This window comes from Mustelus asterias, chromosome 9, assembly GCF_964213995.1.
Source record: "Mustelus asterias chromosome 9, sMusAst1.hap1.1, whole genome shotgun sequence".
In the NCBI taxonomy this organism is placed as follows: domain Eukaryota; kingdom Metazoa; phylum Chordata; class Chondrichthyes; order Carcharhiniformes; family Triakidae; genus Mustelus; species Mustelus asterias.
The window spans coordinates 130,676,907-130,700,349 of NC_135809.1; the positions used below are offsets into that span (position 1 = coordinate 130,676,907).

Genomic DNA, 23,443 nt, shown 5'->3' on the forward strand with positions numbered 1-23,443 from the left:
AGCACGGCTGCCTCACAGTGCCAGGGACCCGGGTTCGATTCCTGGCTTGGGTCACTGTCTGTGCGGAGCCTACACATTCTCCCCATATCTGCATGGGTTTCCTCCGGGTGCTCCGGTTTCCTCCCACATTCTGAAAGACGTGCTGATTAGGTGCATTGACCTGAACTGGCACCGAAGCGTGGCGACTAGGGGAATTTCAAAGTGTTAAGGTAAGCCTTACTTGTGACTAATTAATAAACTTTTCTTTACTGTTTAAAAATAAGGGGTTGCCTATTTAAGACAGAGATGAGGGGAATTCTTTTTTCTGAGGGTTGAGAGTCTCTGAAACTCTTTTCTTCAAATGGTAATGGAAGCAGAGTCTTTAAACATAAAAACATAGAAGATAGGAGGAGGCCATTCAGCCCTTCGAGCCTGCTCTGCCAATCATCACGATCATGGCTGATCATCCAACTCAATAGCCTAATCCTGCTTTCTCCCCATAACCTTTGATCCCATTCACCCCAAGTGCTATATCCAGCCGCCTCTTGAATACATTCAATGTTTTGGCATCAACTACTTCCTGTGGTAATGAATTCCACAGGCTCACCACTCATTGGGTGAAGAAATGTCTCCTCACCTCCGTCCTAAATGGTCAACCCTGAATCCTCAGACTGTGACCCCTGGTTCTGGACTCCCCCACCATTGGGAACATCCTCCCTGCATCTACCCTGTCTAGTCCTGTTAGAATTTTATAAGTCTCTGAGTTCCCCCGTCATTTGTCTGAACTCCAGCGAAAACAAAGAAAAAATATTCTGAAGGCAGAGCGAGATAGATTCTTGATTAAGAAGAGGGTAAAAGGTTATTGGTGGTCGGCAGGAATGTTATCAGCTAACTTGAGTGGTGGAGCCGGCTGAAGGGGCAGAGTGCCCTGCTCCTCCCAACACGTATGTTCGCATGGATGTAGTTGCGTATTTTGCTTAGCTTGGCACAAATTTCCAAGCAGGGCCATGAAATCAGATTTGTATCCATTACTCGGATGCTAAGTATTCAAACTAATTCTCATTCCCCCCCTCCCATGCAGTGTTTCTAAATGATTAAATAATGAGTACAATCTCCCCAGAGCCAGCCATCATTCACTTTGTGAAGCTCCCTCCCTTACTGTGCACCAACTCTTACAGTCAAAGCTGACCGCTGTCTGTTTGCTCATAGCTCCTGCGGTTATGACAATTTAATGCTGGATTATGACTAGGGGATGGGTGCAGTTTCCTATTACGCTTTCTTGATTTCCATCGAAAATACTCTCAGCTAAAACATCTGAATACACTTTAAGGTGACATTTATTGTGATGAAAACCTTATTCTAATTTTAAAGTTATTTTGCAATGTTTTGAGTACGTTTTCCTTTTCTATCTCTGTGTGACTGGATTAAAAAGTACATCTTTGTGATGTTTTCCTATGTTCACATTTTGCATTCTTTCCCATCAGTACATTTTTAATTTTCTAATTTGGGATGACGTTGCTTGAAATAAATAATCTACTTTCACTTTCCTAACGCACATCGCAGAGAAACTGGCTGGAGCTAATGAAATGGTTGGGTGACCTTCCAGAAAGCTTATGCCTCAGTGTGATCCTAGGGATAATAGAATCCCGACTGTGCAGAAGGAGGCCATTCAGCCCATCAGATCTGCACCGACTCTCCGACAGAGCATCCCACCCAGGCCCTATCCTCATAACTCCATGTATTTACCCTACTACTCCCCCTAACCTGCATATCCTGGGACACCAAGAGGCAATTTAGCATAGCCAATCCACCTAACCTACACATCTTTTAAAGCTTTAAACTTTATTTATTAGTGTCATAAGTAGGCTTACATTAACACAGCAATGAAGTTACTGTGAAAATCCCCTAGTCGCCATTCCGGCGCCTGTTCGGGTACACTGAGGGGGAATTTAGAACAGCCAATGCACCTAACCAGCATATCTTTTGGACTGTGGGAGGAAACCCACGCAGACACAGGGAGAATGTGCAGACTCTGCACAAACAGTGACCCAAGCCGGGAATCGAACCTAGGTCCCTGGCGCTGTGAGGCAGCAATGCTAACCACTGTGCCACCGTGCCATGCCGAAGTGCACACATAGAGCTACGTGGGGTGACATCGCTTAGTATAAAGTCAGATTTTTCCAGCCTCTGTTGCCAAGGGAAAGTTGGCATAAAATATTATGCTGACTGATGCCAGTAATCTACTGGATTTGAGGTGGGATTTGACAGGTTAGCAGCTGCCTGTTGAACCAGGTAGAGGTTGGGTCAGCTGGGAGCTGGCTGCTTCATAGAGTTGGGTCGGGCCTGGAGCTGGCTGCTTCAAGGTCTGACCAGGGTGAACTTGGCATCAAGAAACAAACCAAGCAGGAGGAGAAGTGGAGTCTGAAGAAGACCAAACTGGAAAATTGTTGGGTTGAATCACAAATGTGCAGAACAACAGTGAGTGGACCCCCTGTACATGGTGTAGTTCCAATGTAAACGATATTACTTATCTTGTAACCTAGGAAGTACTATCACAGAAGGCAGATTGAAGACTCCTACTGTCAGATTGGAGAATTATAGGAGCCTTTTTGCTCTGTGGAAGACAACTTTATCACCACAGCCTGGTCACTACTGCTCTGAACAGAAAATCCTTATTTTGTTCTGCTATAATTATAGTAGACGGGCCTGAATTGGTGTGGACAAACTAAAAAATGCCCTTAGTAGACCTTTACTGCTATATACAGGTGCTTATTGTTCAGGACAAGACAATCACATCTGATGGCAGGAGTCAGAAAGTTGTGGTTAATCTCCACTTCACAGAGTACTGTAGTATTGAAAGTGCTCAGATAAAACATCAAACTATCTACCCTCACAAGAAGATGTAATAAGATCCCATGACATTATTCAAAGACGTGAATGAGAATTCTTGTTGTGTCCTGGCCAACGCTTATCTTTCAGGTAACAGCATAAAAATCAACCTGGATATTTATCTTATTTTGAACTTTGCTACACATACTAACGTCCACGTCTGTTGACAAAATAGTCCATTGCTGGTCAAAAACAATCAAAAATGCTCGAAATACTCAGCTCAGGCAGAATCTGTGGAGAAAAACGGGGTCAATGATTCAGGTCATAACCTTTCATCAGAATTGGATAAAGTTATCAATTTAATAGCTTTTAAGGAGGTTTAATGTTGCCAACCCTCCAGTTTTGCCCCGGAGTTTCCAGGATTGGACGATTAATCTCTTGGCTATTATTGCAAGTAACTCTGGGAGAAAATAAATCATAGGAGCCCTATAAACAAAATCGTGCTGTTTTTCCATTTCTTTGAACACTTACATTTCCTAATTATAAAAGTTTTGGAGCTCGAGGGAAGAGGCGATGCAATTGGAGATAAGGGGTCAGTTGATACAATCTCCAAGAATACACTAGCCAGAGTTAGCAACCCTGGCACTGGGAAGATCTGTGATAGGGCTGAAGATGCAAGGTATTAAATAGCATAGGAGTTGGTGTCAGTAGCCAAAGGGAGAGAAAATGGGCCCATCGGAGAGAAGAACAGAATTTCTTTGAGGTGGAAATTCCCGAGAAGCTATCATTTGGATGAGAAGAGGAACCTTTTTTTATTTGTTCATGAAATGTGGATGTTACTGGCAAGGTCAGCAATTATTGTCCATCCTTAATTGCCCTTGAGAAGATGGTGGTGAGCTGTTTTTTTTTGAGTGGCTGTGTTCCATGTACTTTAAGTACACACTGTTAGGTTGAGAGTTCAAGGATTTTGACTCAACGACAGTGGAGGAAAGAAGATGGGTGGAATTTTCCCGTCCTGCCTGCCACAGGAATCAGGGCAGACCATGCAAAGGTCCGTTGACCTCGGGCGGGATTTTCCGGCCTTAGGGCAAGCGCAGCTGGAAAATCCCACCCGATATATTTCCATGTCAGGAGGGTGTGTTATTTGAAGGAGATGGTGGTGTTTCTTGATATCACTTGGAGTGAATCAAAGTGGCTGAAGACTGATAAATGTGCTTTCGGATACACCAGGACAAAGAGCAGGGTCATCCAGTTGGTGCTACTGGTTGAAGATGCTTGCAGGCACTTCAACATTGCCTTTCTTGTAGAACCACACTGAAAAAGATTCAATATTTTTAGGCAAGGACCGAAGTATAAAATGAGGAATTGTCAATTTGGTAGCATACTGCTGTAACCAGAATTCATCGTCACATTCAACAGGGAGAGGAGGCTCGAGAAGTTAGAGAAGCGGTGAAATGTGAAGGGAAATTTCAGAGGAAAAGTGTGCTTTTAGAGATGATTCATTTTTGTAATTTACAAATATGTTTTGAAATTGGATTTTTGAGGAAAGACTAAAACATTTATAAAAATCAAATACAAAACAAAGAGAGTGAAAGATAAGGAGCTGGGTGTATACTGTCAGTGAGGAATGAGGGATCCAGTGAGGAACAGTGATTCAGTGGGACTGGGTGATCCAGCGGGTGACCCAGTGGGCAGTGGTGATCCAGTGAGTAATTCAGTGGGCAGTGAGGGGTCCAGTGGGTGACCCAGTGGGCAGTGAGGGGTCCAGTAGGTAGTGGGTGGTCCAGTGGGTGACCCAGTGGGCAGTGAGGGGTCCAGTGGGTAGTGGGTGGTCCAGTGGGTGACCCAGTGGGCAGTGAGGGGTCCAGTAGGTAGTGGGTGGTCCAGTGGGTGACCCAGTGGGTAGTGGGTGGTCCAGTGGGTAGTGGGTGGTCCAGTGGGTGACCCAGTGGGACAAAGACTTTGGATAAAAGCAAATCACTGCAGATGCTGGAATCTGAAACCAAAAGAGAAAATGCTGGAAAATCTCAGCAGGTCTGACAGCATCTGAAAGGAGAGAAAAGAGCTGACGTTTCGAGTCCAAATGACCCTTTGTCAAAGCTCTTTTCTCTCCTTACAGACGCTGCCAGACCTGCTGAGATTTTCCAGCATTTTCTCTTTAGGATTGAGGGGACAAAGGCTTTTCCAGGCGGCTAGGCCCGACTGGTTGCCACAGAGACCGCGTCACCATGTGGGCAGGAGCGTGCGCTCTGATTGGTGGACAGGGAGAGCGAGAGAGCGTCACTTGGAGGACCCGGAGCCCGGGGAGAGAAACACACCGAGCCGGAGCCGGAGACACCGAGCCGGAGGTGAGACACACACACACAGGCACTGAGACTCTCCCAGTCCCCGAGCCCCGGCCCGGGAAGCTGCTTCTCTCACTTTGCCCCAAGAACCAGCAGCTCCCGGGGACAGAACGACTGCTGTTGGCAACCGCCTCCCCTCCTCATCCCGATCCCCACATCCCCCCCCCCCACCTCCACATCCCCCCCCCACCCCCACATCCCCCCCCCACCCCCACATCCCCCCCCCACATCCCCCCCCCTCTCCCACATCCCCCCCCCATCACCTCCCATTCCCCCATCCCCCCCCCTCCCCCCCCATTCCCCCATCCCCCCCCATTCCCCCCTCCCCCCCCATTCCCCCCTCCCCCCCCATTCCCCCATCCCCCCCCCCTATTCCCCCATCCCCCCCCCATTCCCCCATCCCCCCCCCCCATTCCCCCATCCTCCCCCCCCCCCCATTCCCCCATCCTCCCATCCCTATCCCCCCCCCCCCCCCCCCTCCCTATCCCCCCCCCCCCCCCTCCCTATCCACCCTCCCTCCTGGATTCAAATCCCAACAAAGGAAGCTGGTGGAATCTGAATTCAGTTAATAAAATCTGGAGTCCAAAGCTCGTCTTGGAAATAGTGACCATGAAACCATTGCCGATTGTCGGAAAAACCCATCTGGTTCACGAATGTCCTTTAGGGAAGGAAATCTGCCATTCTTACCCGGTCTGGCCAGAGCCACAGCAATGTGTTTGACTCTTAAATGCTCTCTGAAATGGCCTATCAAGCCACTCAGTTTATCAAACCAGTCTGAAAAACCGGACAGACCACCCAGCATTGACCTAGGCACTAGAAATGTCAATGGCAAATCCAGTCCCGTTGACTCTGCAAAATCCACCTTATTAACATCTGGTGGGTTTAAGCCAAAATTGGGTGATCATCATGGAACCACTCCTTGTCCACACCACCATCATGACCCCTGGATCTGTCCTGTCCCCTTGACGGGACAAACCTACCAGAGCTAGTGGTACAATGGTATACAGTAAGGAAGGAGTTGCTCTGGGAGACCTCAATATTGACTCCTGATCCCATGAAGTCTCATGGCATCAGGTCAAATGTGGGCAAGGAAGCCTGCTGTTACCACCAATCACCTCCCCTCCACTCTGCTGATTTAAAAAAATCATTTATGGGATGTGTGTCACTGGTTAGGCCAGCATTTATTGCCCAACCCTAGTTGTCCTTGAGAAGGTGGTGGTGAGCTAGCTTCTTGAACCGCTGCAGTCCCTGAGGTGTAGGAAAACCCACAATGCTGTTAGGGGGGAAATTCTAGGATTTGGACCCTCAACAGTGAAGGGACAATGATATATTTCCAAATCGGAATAGTGAGTGACTTGGAGGGGAACCTCCGAGTGGTGGTGTTTCCAGGTATTGTGGGTTTGGAAGATGCTGCCTAAGGAACCTTGGTGATTTCCTGCAGTGCATCCTATAGATAGCTGCCACTGTTCATCAGTTGTGGAAATACTGAATGTTTGTGGAATGGGTAGCAATCAAGTGGGCTGCTTTGTCCTGGATGGTATCAAGCTTCTTGAGCATTGTTAAAGCTGCACTCATCCAGGCAAGTGGAGAGTATTCCACCACACTCCTGACTTGTACCTTGTAAATGGTGAACAGGCTTTGGCGAGTCAGGAGTTGTTACTCGCTGCAGGATTTCTGGTCAATGCTAAATCCCAGGATGTTGAGAGCAGGGTATTCCGCAATGGTAATGCCATTGAATGTTAAGGAGCGATAGTTAGATGCTCTTTGTTGGAGATGGTCATTGCCTCATACCTGTGTGATGTGAATGTTACTTGCCACTTGTCAGCCCAAGCCTGGATATTGTCCAAGTCTTGTTGCATTTGGACATGGACTGCTTCAGTGTCTGAAAAGCAGTGAAAAGTGATGAATATTGTGCAATCATCAGTGAACATCGCAACCTCTAACTTTATGATGGAAGGGAGGTCATTGATGAAGCAGCTGAAGATGGTTGGGCCTAAGACTTTAAGCTGAGGAACTCCTGTGGAGATGTCCAAGAATGAAATGATTGACCTGCAATCACCAAAACAATCTGGGTGGCATGATGGTCAGCACTGCTGCCTCACAGCGCCAAGTTCAATTCCAGCCTTGGGTAACTTATCTGTGTGGTATTTGCACGTTTTCCCCATGTCTGCATGGATTTCCTTTGGGTGCTCCAGCTTCCTCCCACACTCCAAAGATTTACAGGTTGGGTGGATTGGCCCTGAGTGTCTAAAGGGGTTTAGATTAGGTAGATCAGCCATGGTAAATGCGCGGAGTTACAAGGATAAGGCAGAGGGGAGGGCCTGAGTGGGATGCTCTTTCGGAGAGTTGGTGCAGACTTGATGGACTCAATGGCTTCTTTCTGCACTGTAGGCATTCTAGGTTCCTTTGTGCCATGACTCCAACTGTGGAGGGTTTCCCCCGATTCCATTGACTCCAGTTTTGCTGGGGCTCCTTGATGCCTTCAAATACTCCCATACTGTCAAGGGCAGTCATTCACCTCAACTCTGGCATTCAACTCTTTTGGCTATGTTTGAACCAAGGCTGTAATGAGGTCAGGAGCTGAGTGTCTGTGGTGGAACCCAAACTGAGCATCTGTGAGCAGGTTGTTGTTGAGTAAGTGGTAGGGAAATTATTGGAAAAGATTCTTAGGGACAGGATTTGCTCACCTTTGGAAACAAATGGACTTATTAGTGATAAACAGCATGGTTTTGTGAAGGGGAGGTCATGCCTCACTAACTTGATCGCGTTTTTCGAGGAAGTGACGAAGATGATAGATGAGGGAAAGGCAGTGGATGTTGCAGACGTGGACTTCAGTAAAGCCTTTGACAAGGTACCTCATGGTAGACTGGTATGAAAGGTAAAGTCACACGGGATCAGAGGAGAGCTGGCAAGATGGATGCAGAACTGGCTTGGCCATAGAAGACAGAGGGTAGCAGTAAAGGGGTGCTTTTCTGAATGGAAGGCTGTGACTAGCGATGTTCCACAGGGATCAGTCCTGGGACCTTTGTTGTTTGTAGGATATATAAATGATTTGGAGGAAAATGTAGCTAATCTGATTAGTAAGTTTGCAGATGACACAAAAATTGGTGGAGTTGAGGATAGTGAAGAGGATTGTCAGGGAATACAGCAAGATATAGACCGGTTGGAGACTTGGGTGGAGAAATGGCAAATGGAGTTTAATCATGACAAATGTGAGGTAATGCATTTTGGAAGGTCCAATGCATGTAGGAATTATACAGTAAATGGTAGAACCATACATGGTAAATGGTATAAAAATTGGCGGGTCATGCTGCAGCAGTACAGTTAGGCCTCATTTAGAATATTGTATACAATTCTGGTTGCCACACTACCAGAAGGATGTGGATGCTTTGGAGAGGGTACAGAAGAGGTTTACCAGGATGTGGCCTGGTCTGGAGGGTATTAGCTATGAGGAGAGGTTGGATGAACTCTGTTTGTTCTCACTGGAACGACTGAGGTTGAGGGGTGACCTGACAGAAGTCTCCAAGATTATCGGTGGCATGGACAAAGTGGATAGTCAGATGTTCTTTCCTAGGATAGAAAATTCAAGTACTAGGGGACGTAGGTTTAAGGTGCGTGGGGAAATGTTGAGAGGAGATGTGCGAGGCAAGCTTTTTATAGAGGGTAGTGAATGGAATGCGCTGCTTGGGGAGATGGTGGGAACAGGTACGATAGCGTCATTTAAGGGGCAACTAGACGGATACATGAATAGGATGGGAATGGAAGGATACGGACTCCACAAGTGCATATGGTTTTACTTTAGGCAGGCATCATGGTCGGCACAGGCTTGGAGGGCCGAAGGGCCTGTTCCTGTGCTGTACTTTTCTTTGTTCTAATTGCCGCTTGATAGCACTGTTGATGACCTCTTTCATCACTTTATTGATGATCAAGAGTATACTCAGCAACATGCGATGTACAGAGCTAAATGGTACCACAACCGACGGATCAGATCAGGCCTACCCCGTCCAGTTGTGAATGGTGGTGGATAATTAAACAACTAACTGGAGGAGGAGGTTGCACAAATATCCCATCTTCAATGATGGAGGAGTCCAGCACGTCCGTGCAAAAAACAAGGTTGAAGCATTACAACCACCTTCAGCCCAAAGTGCCGAGTAGGTGATACATCTCAGTCTCTTGAGGTCACCAGCATCATAGCTGTCACAGTCCTCAGCCAACTCGATTCACTCCATGGGATGTCAAAAAATAGCTGATGGCACTGGACACTGCAAAGGCTATGGACCCTGACAACATTCTGGCAGTAGTACAGAAAACCTGTGCTCCAGAGCTAGCTTGGCCCTGGGCAAGCTGTTACAGTATAGCTAAGATTCTGATATCTACCTGTCAGTGTGGAAACATTCCCCAGGTATGTCAAGTTCACAAAAAGGAGGACAAATCCTCCATGATTTGGTGGAGATGGAGAAAGGTTCAGTGGAGATGTGCGGGGGAAATCTTTACACAGAGGGTGGTCGGGGCCTGGAATGCACTGCCAAATGAGGTGGTTAAGGCTATGTTAAGGCTAACGTTAGCTACATTTAAGACTTATCTTGATAGCCACATGAACAAACGGGGAATAGAGGGATATAAGTGGTTGGTTGGATAGCTAAACGTGATCGGCGCAGGTTTGCAGGGCCGAAGGGCCTGTTCCTGTGCTTGTAGTGTCCTTTGTAATCCAACCCAGCCAATTATCGCCCCATCAGTGAAGTGATGAAAGGTGTTGGCAACAGTGCTATCAAGTGGTACATACTCAGAGAAACCTGCTCACTGACACCTAATTTGGGTTCTGCCACTCTTCTCCCGACCTCGTGGACATGAGATGAACTGAAGATGTGAGGTGAGTAACTGCCCTTGACATCAAGGCAGTGTTTGACCGAGTGTGACATCAAAAAGCTCCAGTAAAACTGAAGTCAGTGAAAATAAGAGGGGAAACTCTCCACTGTTTGGGGTCATACCAAGGAAAATGGGTGTGATTGTTGAAGGTCAGTCATCTTAGTCATAGAAATCATAGAAACCCTACAGTGCAGAAGGAGGCCATTCGGCCCATCGAGTCTGCACCGACCACAATCCCACCCAGGCCCTACCCCCATATCCCTACATATTTTACCCACTAATCCCTCTAACCTACGCATCTCAGGACACTAAGGGGCAATTTTAGCATGGCCAATCAACCTAACCCGCACATCTTTGGACTGTGGGAGGAAACCGGAGCACCCGGAGGAAACCAACGCAGACACGAGGAGAATGTGCAAACTGCACACAGACAGTGACCCGAGCCGGGAATAGAACCCGGGACCCTGGAGCTGTGAAGCAGCAGTGCTAACCACTGTGCTACCGTGCCGTCCCAGGACATCACAGCAGGTGTTTCTCAGGATAATGTATTAGGCCCAACCATCTTCAACTGCTTCATTAATGACCTATCCTAAGGTCAGAAGTGGGGATTATTATATGTTATAGCAGTTCCTCAGATATGAAGCAGTCCATGTCCATATGCAGCATGACATGGACAACATTCAAGCTTCGGCTGACGAGTGACAAGTAACATTCTTGCCACACAATTGTCAGGCAGCGACCATCTCCAACAACATAGAATCCAACCAGCCCCCCTTGACATTCAGTGCCATTATCATCACTAAATTGCCCCATTATCAACATCCTAGTGGTTCCCATGGACCAGAAACTGAACTGAACCAGCCATATAAATACTGTGGCGACAAGAGCGAGTCAGAAACTGGAAATTCTGAAGCAAGTAACTCGCCATCCGACTCCCCAAAGCCTGTCCACAATCTGAAAGGCACAAGTCAGGAGGGTGATGGAATACTCTTCACTTGCCTTGATGAGTATAACTCCAACAACACTTGGCACCCATTTCCACGACTTTCAGCATCCTCTCCCTCCTCCACCAACGTACAGTGGCAACTGTATGTACCATCCATGAAATGCATTGCAGCAACTCACCAAGGCTCCTTCAACAGCACCTTTATATCCCATGCCTTCTATCACTTAGAAGGTCAAGGGCAGCAGACACATGGTAACACCGCCACCTGCAAGTTCCCCTGCAAGCCGCACAACATCCTGACTTGGAAATACATTATAATTCCTTCACTATCACTGGATTTAAAGTCCTGGAATGCCTTCCCTAACTGCACTGAGGGTGTACCTACACCACATGTACTGGGTTAAGAAGGCGGCTTATCACCATCTTCTCAAGGGTAATTAGGGATGGGCAATAAATGCTGGCCAGGCCAGCAACACTCGCATCCCATTGAAGAACTTTTAAAAGTACTTTATTATAATTTATTTGCATATTTCTAACAAACTTTGGCATCTTTTTGAAGCCCAAACCATCTGATCTTGTCTTTATTTTTGATCAGAAGAGTTTCTGAGAAGAATGTCTTCAACGTTAAGTGAAAGAAAATTGAAAACACGGGATTCTTATTCAGATCCATATGAGCAAAACAGTAGGTCAGAGATTGAGGCCCAATCCAAGAGTCGCGATACATCCTCTTCAGGGGATTCCACTTCATCTCTGCTCTCTCCCATTTATCATGAAAGTTATGAAAGTGAAGATGAGGAAAATGAATCTCCAAACAAGCAGCCAAACAGATTTTCAAGCAGAGAATCAAAGTACACGCCAAGGAGCTGGAAAGATAACGCTTCAAAAGAGCCAATAGTATCTACTCCACATGGACACACAGAATCCAGGTATACCTTGCATTTTAGCCAACCATAAGTTAAATGTTCTCCATTTTCAATGAAAGTTTTCCTCCCAAAAGTGATTGATAGATCCTCAATTCTGTCAGTAATATTTTCAGTAATTCTGTTCTCATCTCCACTCCTCCATTCACATCAGTGACTCTGTTGCCCATGTTTAGACCTTCTGTCCTATTCTTACGTTGTCTCCTAGCAGCCTCCTGAGTTTGCCAGGCCATCTGCAATTTTTGCCACCTACAACGTGACTCCAGCACATCTTGATCACTCGGCTTTATTTCCTGGAGAGACCATCTTCTCCAGGGTGGTCTTGTTCAGTGTTTTGCCACTCCAATTTTAGTCGCTCCCATGCAATCTCGGCAAGTACAACACTTCTTCCTGCACCACTGTCTAGGAACCAAAGAAGTTCTTTGTTGTTAGACTGTAATTACATGCACTCCCCCAATCCACTAAGTATTCACTCATCACTGTGGTCCATTCAACATCAGGAAAAACAAAGCAGAATTAGGTAATTGTTCTGCGAAACACACTTTTCTTTCTGCAAGTTATGCCCTAAGTTACCTGTTGGTCATCTTCTCACTCTCATTCTGACCTCAATCTTCGTTCTCTTGTTCAACCAAGTTCAATGCATGTTTCAGGAGCAGTTTCATTTTTGCCCTTGATATGCTACAGCTTTCTGGACTGAACACAACTTTTAACTTAATACTCTACATTTTTTTTTATAGTAGCGAATGCTGGTGGGGGAGGGGGTTTGGTAGAGTGTGGCAGCCACTGTTTGTGTTTGAGGAAAGGGAAGTTGACTTGAAGAACTGGGTATAGGATCTTTGACACGACGAGTTCTATTGAGGGGGCTATGCTGTTGCTGTTGATCTGTTTGTTCATTTTGTGAGAGAGAGAGATACTATCCAACATTTCAGTTTTCGTTGTCGACCTATATCCACAGGCTTTCTGTCTCCACCCTCCCCAATTTCCTCTATTTTCACATCTTCTTTGTGGATCCCTTTTTCTTTTTTTCATGTCCTTCAGTGCCTCACGGAAATGATCTTTTATGTCATGAACAATTTCCCCCTTTTTTCAGCAGTTCACGAGAATGCCCTCATTATTATATTGGAGTGTCTGTTTTTCTCATTTGATTGTACTGAAACCTTCATTCATCTTTTCATTTCTGAAGAAGAACATGAACTTGTCTTTTCTCTATAAATGCCAATTGACTTCTATACTTCAATAATTTTCTGCTTCTGTTGTGGCTTAAAGCTATTGTGTCCTTTTATTGTGCTGATATTCCTCAATCTGTTGCGCTTTGAACGCTGGTCCATAGTTGGCTGAACACAATGTTGTATAGGGCTACTTGTAACCAGAAACAATTCTGAAGAAAGGACTCGTGTCTGATTCAGTGTTAGCTGCTGTCCTCATTTACTTTATATGTACAGTACTGCCCTCTCTAAGCACAGTAGTTCTGCTTTCTGTTTATTTTTACCTGGAAACTATATTATATAAATATAGCCTGTGGTGTAGCATTTTATTTTATATGTAAAGATCATTCCTGACTCGTAGTAAAATAATTATTGACCTAATTCTTTGTCTCTTTGTCTTATTGTAAATAATATTCACACACACCTTTCAATGACCAACAGCATTCTAATTGGTTGCTAGTTGAAAATGGACTGTTGTCCTACTCAGAAATGGGGCTAATTTCTTCATTTGGTTTGTAATTTCCTTATTAACAATTTGCTTTTGTAATTACAGTTCAGTAGATTAGACATAGGTTAACGTGTCATTTTGGAATTTGATTCTGCTTAATCATAACCTGATTTCATAGCCCCAGTACAGCACAAGTGTGTTTATAATTATTTAAAATGTAGTGAATAAATTTGTACCAACCAGGTGTAGTGCCATTGACATTGTGTCATTCAGCAGATGTAATAATGTTAAGGAAAGGAACCGTGTTGTCATTAGCTCTGCACAATTTAAGAAATAATAATGCATTATCTTGTGTAGTAAGTTTGTTCCAAACAACATCTGTAAAGATTTAATCTACAACTCTGATTCCATATAGACGCCGAAGTTGGTTGAGAAGAGAAAGCCTGCACAGGAGTTGTGATTTGGAGTTTTCAAGAGATTCCACCACTTCCTTGCTCTCTCCTATTTACCATGACAGCTATGAAAGTGAGGAGGGAGAGACTGAGGCTCCCATGACACCCGCAAGTGGAGCTTCCAATAGAGAGGTGGCACCTAATGCAAATAGACAGAAAAATGCAGTGTCAAAAAGGTCAACAGCATTTACTTTTGTGAGACCTAAAACATCCAGGTACATCATTCAACCATGCAGATATCATTTATGTTATCGGTTATTAATTCATTATTGTGCAAATTTTCTAAATTGCACTGAGTTCAACTGTACCTTCAGGAGTGAACTGGGGAAAGTTTGCAAGAAAAGCATGGGGAAATTGTGAACGGCCTGAGAGAATTTAATGGATGTTCAGATATCGCCTCCGTGTAGCATACAAAGTGGAGTTAGTGTATGTGTGCCTAACCAGTAAAGAATTAATTTATAATCTTTGACTCAGCACTTCTGTTCTAGATTAAATGTTTTAGATAAAAGCTGTTTGGAAGTTGCTGTCTTAAAATTGATACAAACTGGAACTGCTATATTTACCTATCATGATCGCATAGCCCATTCCAGTGGTTTTAAATTCTACTGGTTCAGAATCCACTATATAAATCGCAAATAGCCATCTATAGTCTGAAAGACTAATGATAACACAATCCTTTAGTAATTGATTCCCCTTGCTAGAACTGATCACTTCATCTAATACATCTAACAATGGACATCATATAATTAAACTGCATAGCACTGAATTAATTTGTATTGGGCACTGCATAATTTTTACATAGTCAGAATCTGTACCAAAAATTATCATGGTGCCTTTATACTCTAATTTTCCAGTCCTTGCTAAGCAAGGGTATGGTGGCCCATTAATTACGTTATGGCTCTGGTAATCTAGAAGAGTGGACTACTGATTTGGAGAAATTAGTTCAATTCCCGGTGAGAATTTAAATCCAGTTATTATCAGTATTGGTGATCATGAATCTATCAAATTGTTGTAAAAACCCACTTGCTTCACTAATGTTCTTTAGGGAGTAACATCTGCTGTCATTACCCACTCTGTGACTCCAGTGATTAGTATCATAGAATCCCTACAGTACAGAAGGAGGCCATTCGGCCCATTGAGTCTATACCAAGCACAATCCCACCCAGGCCCTATTCCCGCAACCGCACACATTTACCCTGCTAATCCCCCTGACACTAGGGTCAATTTAGCATGGCCAGTCAACCTAATCCACACACCTTTGGACTGTGGGAGGAAACCAGAGCACTCAGCGGAAACCCATGCAGACACAGGGAGAATGTGCAAACTCCACACAGACAATGACCCGAGGCTGGAATTGAATCTGGGACCCTGGTGCTGTGAGGCAGCAGTGCTAACCACTGTGCCACCATGCCGCCCTTAACTCATTACCTGCTCTCTGAAATGGTCTAGCAAACCATTCGATTATATCCGACGTGTGTAAGGAACAGCAGTGTATGTTTACTTGTATCACATGGACTGCAGTGGTTCAAGAAGGCCCCTCATCACCACATTCCGAAGGGCAACTGGGGATGGGCAATAAATGCTGGTCTAGTCAGTGACACCTGCAAGGCCGAGCACTAAGACAGCCCCCAAATTTGAGTAGAACAAAATATACTTTTGAAATTTGTTTCACTGGAACTCCAAGTTGGGCAACATATGAGAACAGATTCCAGAGGTCAATTTATTTGACTGCCTGTGATCTTTAAGTGGTAGCTATAATATGAATGCTCTGTTGGATTCTTATCCACTCGCATGTAAAGCTCTTGGATTGTGTTGGATATCATTGCTTGAGAGGATGTAGTTTGAAAATCACTTTGTCCTTTACCTTCTGTGCATGTTATCAAGGACCCATAAAATTACGATACATCGTTCATTGTTCTTGTGGTTATATTTTTGAGTGCTCATGCACTTGATATCTCCATCAAGCCATGTATTGTGTATAAAGTCATTCATTTGTTCCAAAGATTTACAGCTTCATTAAAAAAGGCAAAACAAAGTGAAGAGGAGGAGCAGCGCTTTAAGGAAGTTGAACTTACAGCCTGGGAGAAATGGCTTATCAAGAAAGCAAAGGAAGAACGCATTAAAATACAAAACAAATCTCAACAGGCAAGTGTTTCTATTAATATGTCTGTGCTGCTAAACCTGAACGATTGAACGATACCAATTGCTTCTAATGGACTTGAAGTAAATTGTACTTTTGCCCTATTGTACGTTGGTTTCAGATCAGCACTCTGAAAACAAAATCATGGCTAAAGTTTATGGAATAAAACATTAAACTTCTGCTGTGAATAATGATGTTGATTCTATATTAGATTAGTAGCTCATAATGAAATTCCAACAAATTCCCCTGTCAGGAACACCGCCTCAGAATAAGGGACAAGTCATTTAGGACTGAGATGAGGAGGAATTTCTTCACTCAGACAGTGGCAAATCTTTGGAATTCTCCATCCCAGAGGGCTGTTGAATCTCAGTCATTGAGTGTGTTAAAGACTGAGATCAGCAGATTTCTTAATGCTAGTGACATCAGGGGACAATATCAAATAAAGGGGTAACATTCTTAAAGGGGTGCTGGAGCAGAAGGATCTGGGTGTATATGTGCACAGATCAGTGCAGGTGGCAGAGAGCAGTTAATGAAGCATTTGGTATTCTGGGCTTTGTTAATAGGGGCATGGTGTACAACAGCAAGGAGGTTGCACCGAACGTTTATGAAACACTAACTAGATCTCAGCTGGAATATTGTGTACAATTCTGGGTGCCACACGACAGGAAGGATGTGAACATGCTGGAGAGAGTGCAGAAAGTGTTTACAAGAATGGTTCCAGGGATGAGAAACTTCAGTTATGAGGATAGATTGGAAAGGTTGGGACTGTTCCCCTTGGAGAGAAGAAGGCTAAGAGGAGATGTTCAAAATCATGAGGGGGCTGGATAGGGAAAAACTCTTGCCGCTCGTAAAGGAATCAAGAACGAGAGGGCACAGACTTTAAATGATTTGCAAAAGAAACAAATGTGATGTGAGATAAAAAGCTTTAACACAATGAGTGATTTGGATCTGGAATGCACTGCACTGTGGAGGCAGGTTCAATCAAGGCATAGGAACAATGTGTAGGAATACGGGGAAAAGGCAGGGCAGTGGTAATGATCCGCAATGCTAGTTTGAAGAGCTGGTACAGACACGATTGGCCAAATGGCCGCCTTCTGGATGGTGCTAGAAAATGGCATTGAGGCAGATGATCAACCATTAGTTGAATGGCAGAGCAGGCTTGAGGGGCTGAATGGCCTATGTTGCCATATAAAAGGTTATTTGTGAGGTGTTATGATACTAATGTGTCAAAAAACAATGTATTCCACATCAAAAAACAATGCCATTCTCCAGTTGGAGACTGGACTCTCTTAAGGAAAAATTAGATGGTGAAAGAATCATAGAATCCCTGCAGTGCAGAAGGAGGCCATTCAGCCCATTGAGTCTGCACCGACCACAATCCCACCTAGGCCCTATTCCTGTAACCCCACACATCTACCCTGCCAATCCCCTGACACTAGGGTCAATTTGGCATGGCCAATCAACCTAACCCACACTTCTTTGGACTGTGGGAGGAACACCGGAGCACGCGGAGGAAACCCACGCAGGCATGGAGAGAATGTGCAAACTCCACACAAACAGTGACCCGAGGCCGGAATTGAACCCGGGTCCCTGGCGCTGTGAGGCAGCAGTGCTAACCACTGTGCCACCATGCCGCCCTATGTCTTTAAGATCTTTCTGGGCGACTCAATTAAGATGGTCTGTATAGCCTTCCTTGCCTGTAAATATCTTGTATATCACATATACATATCACATGCCTCGATGCAGTCTGAAATTTTAAACATAGAAGCATAGAAAATAGGTGTAGGAGTAGGCCATTTGGCCCTTCGAACCTACACCACCATTCAATATGATCATGGCTGATAATGCACTTTCGATTTGATTTATTATTGTCACATGTATTGGTATGCAGTGAAATGTATTGGTTCTTGCGCACTATACAGACAAAGCATACTGTACATAGAAGGGAGAGAGTGCAGAATGTAGTGTTACAGTCATAGCTACGGTGTAGAGAAAGGTCAACTTAGTGTGAGGTAGGTCATTCAACAGCAGGGTAGAAACTGTTCTGGAGTCGGTTGGTACGTGACCTCAGACGTTTGTATCTTTTTCCTGATGGAAGAAGGTGGAAGAGAGAATGTCCGGGGTGCATGGGGTCCTTAATCCTGGCTATTTTTCCGAGGCAGAGGGAAGTGTAGACAGAGTCAATAGATGGGAGGCTAGTTTGAGTGACGGACTGGGCTTCGTTCATGACCCTTTGTAATTTCTTGCGGTCTTGGACAGAGCAGCAGCCATACCAAGCTGTGATACAATCAGAGAGAATGCTTTCCATGGTGCATCTATAGAAGTTGGTGAGAGTCGTAGCGGACATGCCAAATTTCCTTAGTCTTCTGAGAAAGTAGAGGCGTTGGTTGGCTTTCTAAACTATGGTGTCGGCATGGGGGGACCAGGACAGGTTGTTTGGTGATCTGGACACCTAAAAACCTGAAGCTCTTGAAGCATTTCTACTTCATCCCTATTGACGTAGACAGGGGCGTGTCCTCCATTACGCTTCCTGAAGTCAATGACTGTCTCCTTCGGTTTGTTGACTTTGGCCTCCTCTTTGGCTTTAACACTATCCCTGATTTCCCCCATTAGCCATGGATGAGCCACCTTCCCTATTTTACTCTTATGCCAGACAGGGATATACAGTTGTTGAAGTTCATCCATGTGTTGTGTTCTTTAAATGTCTGCCATTGCCTATCCACTGTCAACCCCCCAAGTATCCTTTGCCAGCTTATCCTAGCCAATGCATATCTTATACCATCAAAGTTAGCTTTCCTCAAGTTCAGGACCCTCCTCTCAGACTTAACTGTGTCATTCCCCATGTTAATGAAGAATTCTACCATATTATGGTCAATTTTCCCCAAAGGATCTTGCACCACAAGGTTGCTAATGAATCCTCTCTCATTACACGATAGCTAGTCTAGGATGGCCTGCTCTCTAGTTGGTTTCTTGACATATTGGTCCAGAAAACCATCCCTTATACATTCCAAGAAATCCTCCTCCATCGCATTGCTACCAGTTTGGTGAGCCCAATCAATATGCAGATTGAAGTCACCCACAATAACTACTGTATCCTTCCTGCACGCATCTCTAATTTCCTGCTTGATGCCATTCCCAACCTAACTACTACTGTTTTGTGGTCTGTACGCAACTCCCACTAGCGTTTTATTGTCCTTTGGTATTCTGCAGCTCCACCCATACAGATTCCACATCGTCAAGGCTAATGTCCTTCCTTAATACTGCATCAATCTCCTCTTTAACCAGCAACAACACCCCACCCCCCTTTCCTTTCCGTCTATCTTTCCTCAATATTGAATCCCCCTGGATGTTGAGTTCCCATCCCTGGTCACCCTGGAGCCAGGTCTCCATGATCCCAATTACATCATATCCGTTAATGACTATCCGCACATTTAATTCATCCACCTTATTACAAACGCTCCTCACATTGAGACTTTGAAAAGTTTCCCCTAAACACTAAGGATTAAACATTCTCTAGCTTTTCATAAGTTTTGAATGCAAAAAATACTTTCTTTGTTGCAGGAGATGACATTAAAACAAACTAAATTTAAAGAACAGGAAGAACTTGAGAGAAAGAAAATTCTTGCAGAGGATGAGCACAAACTTTGGGTGCAGCGGAAGAACGAAAAGGTAAAAAGATATAAATTTAATTCCCTTACCGTTGGATTTTGGAAATTTATCCAACACATAGAATGACACCAGGGATGAGGGGCTACAAATTAGGATAAAGGGAGATTTAATTGAAGATGTTTAAATTTGAGCCATTTTGATAAGAGTAAGTATGAAGAAACTATTTCAGCGGGCAGGTGGGTCAGCAATGAGAGCACAAAAGGTGCTCTTTGCCACCAAGAGGCGGCAAAAAAGAACCAGAGGGTGTTGAGGGAAAAATTCACACTGTCATCTGGAATGCCCCATCTGAAAGGATGTAGGTGGCAAATTCAGTAATAACGTTCAGATGTGAATTGGATACGGACAAGTGAACTAACAAATTACAGGTGTATTGGGACAGAACATTGAATGGGACTAATTGGACAACACAGGCACATAAAGTTGTAAAACAGACAATCTATTAGATTAAAAAGCAAATCTAAATTTTGCTCTTGGACTGATGAGTTACTGTTTTTAAAATTTTAATTCCATCCAAAAAATCAAATTTAAATTGAATCCAATTCAAGGCCCCCACGAGAAGGACAAATAAGATCCAAGCTGACCAGATGAGGCGTTGCATTCCATTTTGGGCTTAGAAATCATAGAAACCCTACAATACAGAAAGAGGCCATTCGGCCCATCGAGTCTGCACCGACCACAATCCCACCCAGGCCCTACCCCCATACCCCTACATATTTTACCCGCTAATCCCTCTAATCTACGCATCCCAGGACACTAAGGGGCAATTTTAGCATGGCCAATCAACCTAACCCGCACATCTTTGGACTGTGGGAGGAAACCGGAGAACCCGGAGGAAACCCATGCAGACACGAGGAGAATGTGCAAACTCCACACAGACAGTGACCCAAGCCGGGAATCGAACCCAGGTCCTTGGAGCTGTGAAGCAGCAGTGCTAACCACTGTGTTACCGTGCCGCCCTAACTGTGTTACCGTGCCGCCCTTGATGAGCTTGATCTTATGCTTGATCTCAGCCAAAAGGCCGAGATGGCTTTGAAAAATTGTGTCAGGCGACGCTTCGGTTGAAGCTCATCGGCTACCCTGATCATCGATTCTACCCTAGCCTGGGACATCAACCTGCTCGATCAGTGACTCTACCCTGTCAGGTTACTGTTAAGCTAGTTCCACATCTGTTTTGGCTAAATTGCTGGTAATTAAATAAATATTCAAGCTTCCTCCAATGTTTTGATATCCAAAGACAGCCTGTGTGTAATCCATAGAACTCAGCAAGTTCTAGGTTTCTCGTTTTGCCAAGTTAGCTGGTCACAACTAAGTTAGCTGTTTGAGTATGGCAATCATCTTTGGTATCCTTAGTTTGAGGAAAAGAAGGTTTTGACTTTTTGATGCCAGTTTTGTGCCTGTCTGGCTATGAAAGAAGAGTCAGATGGGCTTGGCTGTGAAGTTCATGATTGAATAGCCTGCCGTATCCCAGCAAGAAATGGTATCTTCAGGACAGGAAGGGAAGTTTAAACAATTAATTATTTAAGAAAATAGCAAAATCCACTTGTTGTGATGTTAATTGTGTGTTAGGAAGATGATGAAAAGTTCACCTAAACAGTAGGCTGCAGGTCTGTTTGAAAGGTGTAAAAGACTTTCATGTACTCTCCTTCCCAGAATGTGATTTGACTGTGTGAAGTTTGGATTTCAGTGTTTTTAGATGCTGCAGAATAAATTCAATTGGAGATAATTCTGCCAACTAGCTTTATTTTCCATCACTACCTTATGGGTCCCCAATGGCTTACTTTACCTTTATCTTTTTTAGATTGGGAAAATTATCTTTTTTCAGATTGGGAAAATTAATTTCCTTAGTGAACAGCTAGTAGCCGAAGAAGAACTTAACCCAAGCTGCAATATTCCCTCCTAAGTTGTATAGGCGTGTGGCTATGCAGCAATCAGAAATATCCTGTCGGAAAGAAACAGGCCACACACAAGCAACCTACCTTTTAAGATGCAGCATGTGCAGCTACTCATCATTGTTAAAGGACCGCACAGTTTATGCGGAGGATCTATTATTTCCCTTATTGTACTTTCGCACAAACATCATGCTCTTGTAAACAAGAAATAATGCATGATTTCAAAAATATCAAAGTGTTTGTGATGAAAAGAGAAGTAACCTTTTGTATTATAGAATTATAGAGTGGCCGCAGCACAGAAGGAGGCCATTCGGCCGCCAGATCAGTACTAACTCACTGCCGGAGCACTTCATTCACCTAGTCCCACTCCCTTGTCTTTTCCCCATAACCCCACAAATGTTTCCTCTTCAGATAATGATCCAGTTCTCTTTTGAGAGCTACAATCAAATCTACCTCCACCACACTTTCGGGCAGTGCGTTCCAAATCCTAACAACTCCCTGCATTAAAAAGATGCTCAGTCTCCATTGCTTCTTTTGTCAATCAAATCAGTGTCTGCTTGTTCTTGATCCTTTCACCACTACAGACAGTTCCTCCCTATCTACCTTGTTTAGACTCCTCATGATTCTGAATACCTTCATCAAACTTCCTCTCAACTTTCTTTTCTGGGAAGAGAACAAAATTTCCACTTAGAGCATCGTGGACAAGGTTTGTCTGTAAATTATTAAAGGATATGTCAGTCCCTCTGCTGAGAACCGGGGATCAAAACATATACACTGAACTTTCCTCTCCTCAGGGTCAGTGAAGTTCGGGGAGAAAGTTTTTTTTTAAAAACTACATTTGCCTTGTGTCTCTGAGATAAAAAATCTTGCCCTGTCTACTTGAGTGAAGGTGCCTTATAGCTCAGTTGCTGGGTGGTACCTTGCTGCAGCGATATTTGGCGGCCATGAGGCTGAACAGGATCGTAGACGTGCTGCACTCATGCAATGGGAACAGGGAGTTCTATGCTAGTGGGAAGAAGATCCGTGCTAAGCTGTGCCTTGAAGGATCTGCTGTAGCATGAGCAATAACCTAGTGATGTACCCATTTGTGGTTAAGGTGGCTTCTGTCTTTGCAAAGTTTTTAAATGCAACTCAAATATCTAGAATATAACGACAAATTAAAATCACGGCAGAGACATTGTACAATCTGAGTTTTTGAAGTGCTGATCCATCATAGTTCTTAACTGCCGCTCCAGTGGTTTGCTATGTACCATGGAAGTTGTCCTTCTCGAAAGATAATGGTGGAAGTGCCAAAACAGTCCAGTTACTTTGCCATGCTACAACAACATTGAGTGACTAAAGAATCCAGTTCTTGAGCAGCAGTTCTTTCTACAGCTGGTACAGGCACAAGTCACAGGGTCAAATAATGAAACCTGTTAAGCTAATGCACTTTGCTCTCTCCACTTTTCTCTCTCTCAGTCACCTCTGTACAACTTCTTTGACTCCCTGATGCAGCACAACCCTCCACTGAGGCTTCTTATTGGCTGCAGCTTGCAGTATCAATGTTAAATGCTTTGATGTGCTTCTTGTAAATGTCTTTGCACCTGTACCTAGGGTTTTAAGCTGCTTGCAAGTTTCCCATGCCAGAGGTCTTTTGGAATATGCTAATTTTCCATCTATTATAGATGACTGATTAGATCTTTGAGAAATGTTAGCAGATTTGCTACTTACAATTCATCAGGTGTTGCGGTGTGAGGAATTTATCTTCCCACTTGA

The 23,443-nt window shown here is 44.3% G+C and overlaps 1 protein-coding gene across 1 annotated transcript in view; it reads left to right on the forward strand.

The window, feature by feature from the left end:
* The first annotated feature begins 5,065 nt into the window (after positions 1-5,065).
* The window catches only part of LOC144498995 (coiled-coil domain-containing protein 34-like), a 30,931-nt gene continuing 12,553 nt past the window's right edge, over positions 5,066-23,443 (forward strand). Inside the window, exons 1-5 of the mRNA XM_078221024.1 lie at positions 5,066-5,156; positions 11,561-11,891; positions 13,954-14,205; positions 15,994-16,135; positions 19,692-19,799. Coding sequence (XP_078077150.1) covers positions 11,578-11,891; positions 13,954-14,205; positions 15,994-16,135; positions 19,692-19,799 — 816 coding nt within the window. The 5' untranslated portion in view covers positions 5,066-5,156; positions 11,561-11,577. The remainder of the gene's footprint in view (positions 5,157-11,560; positions 11,892-13,953; positions 14,206-15,993; positions 16,136-19,691; positions 19,800-23,443) is intronic.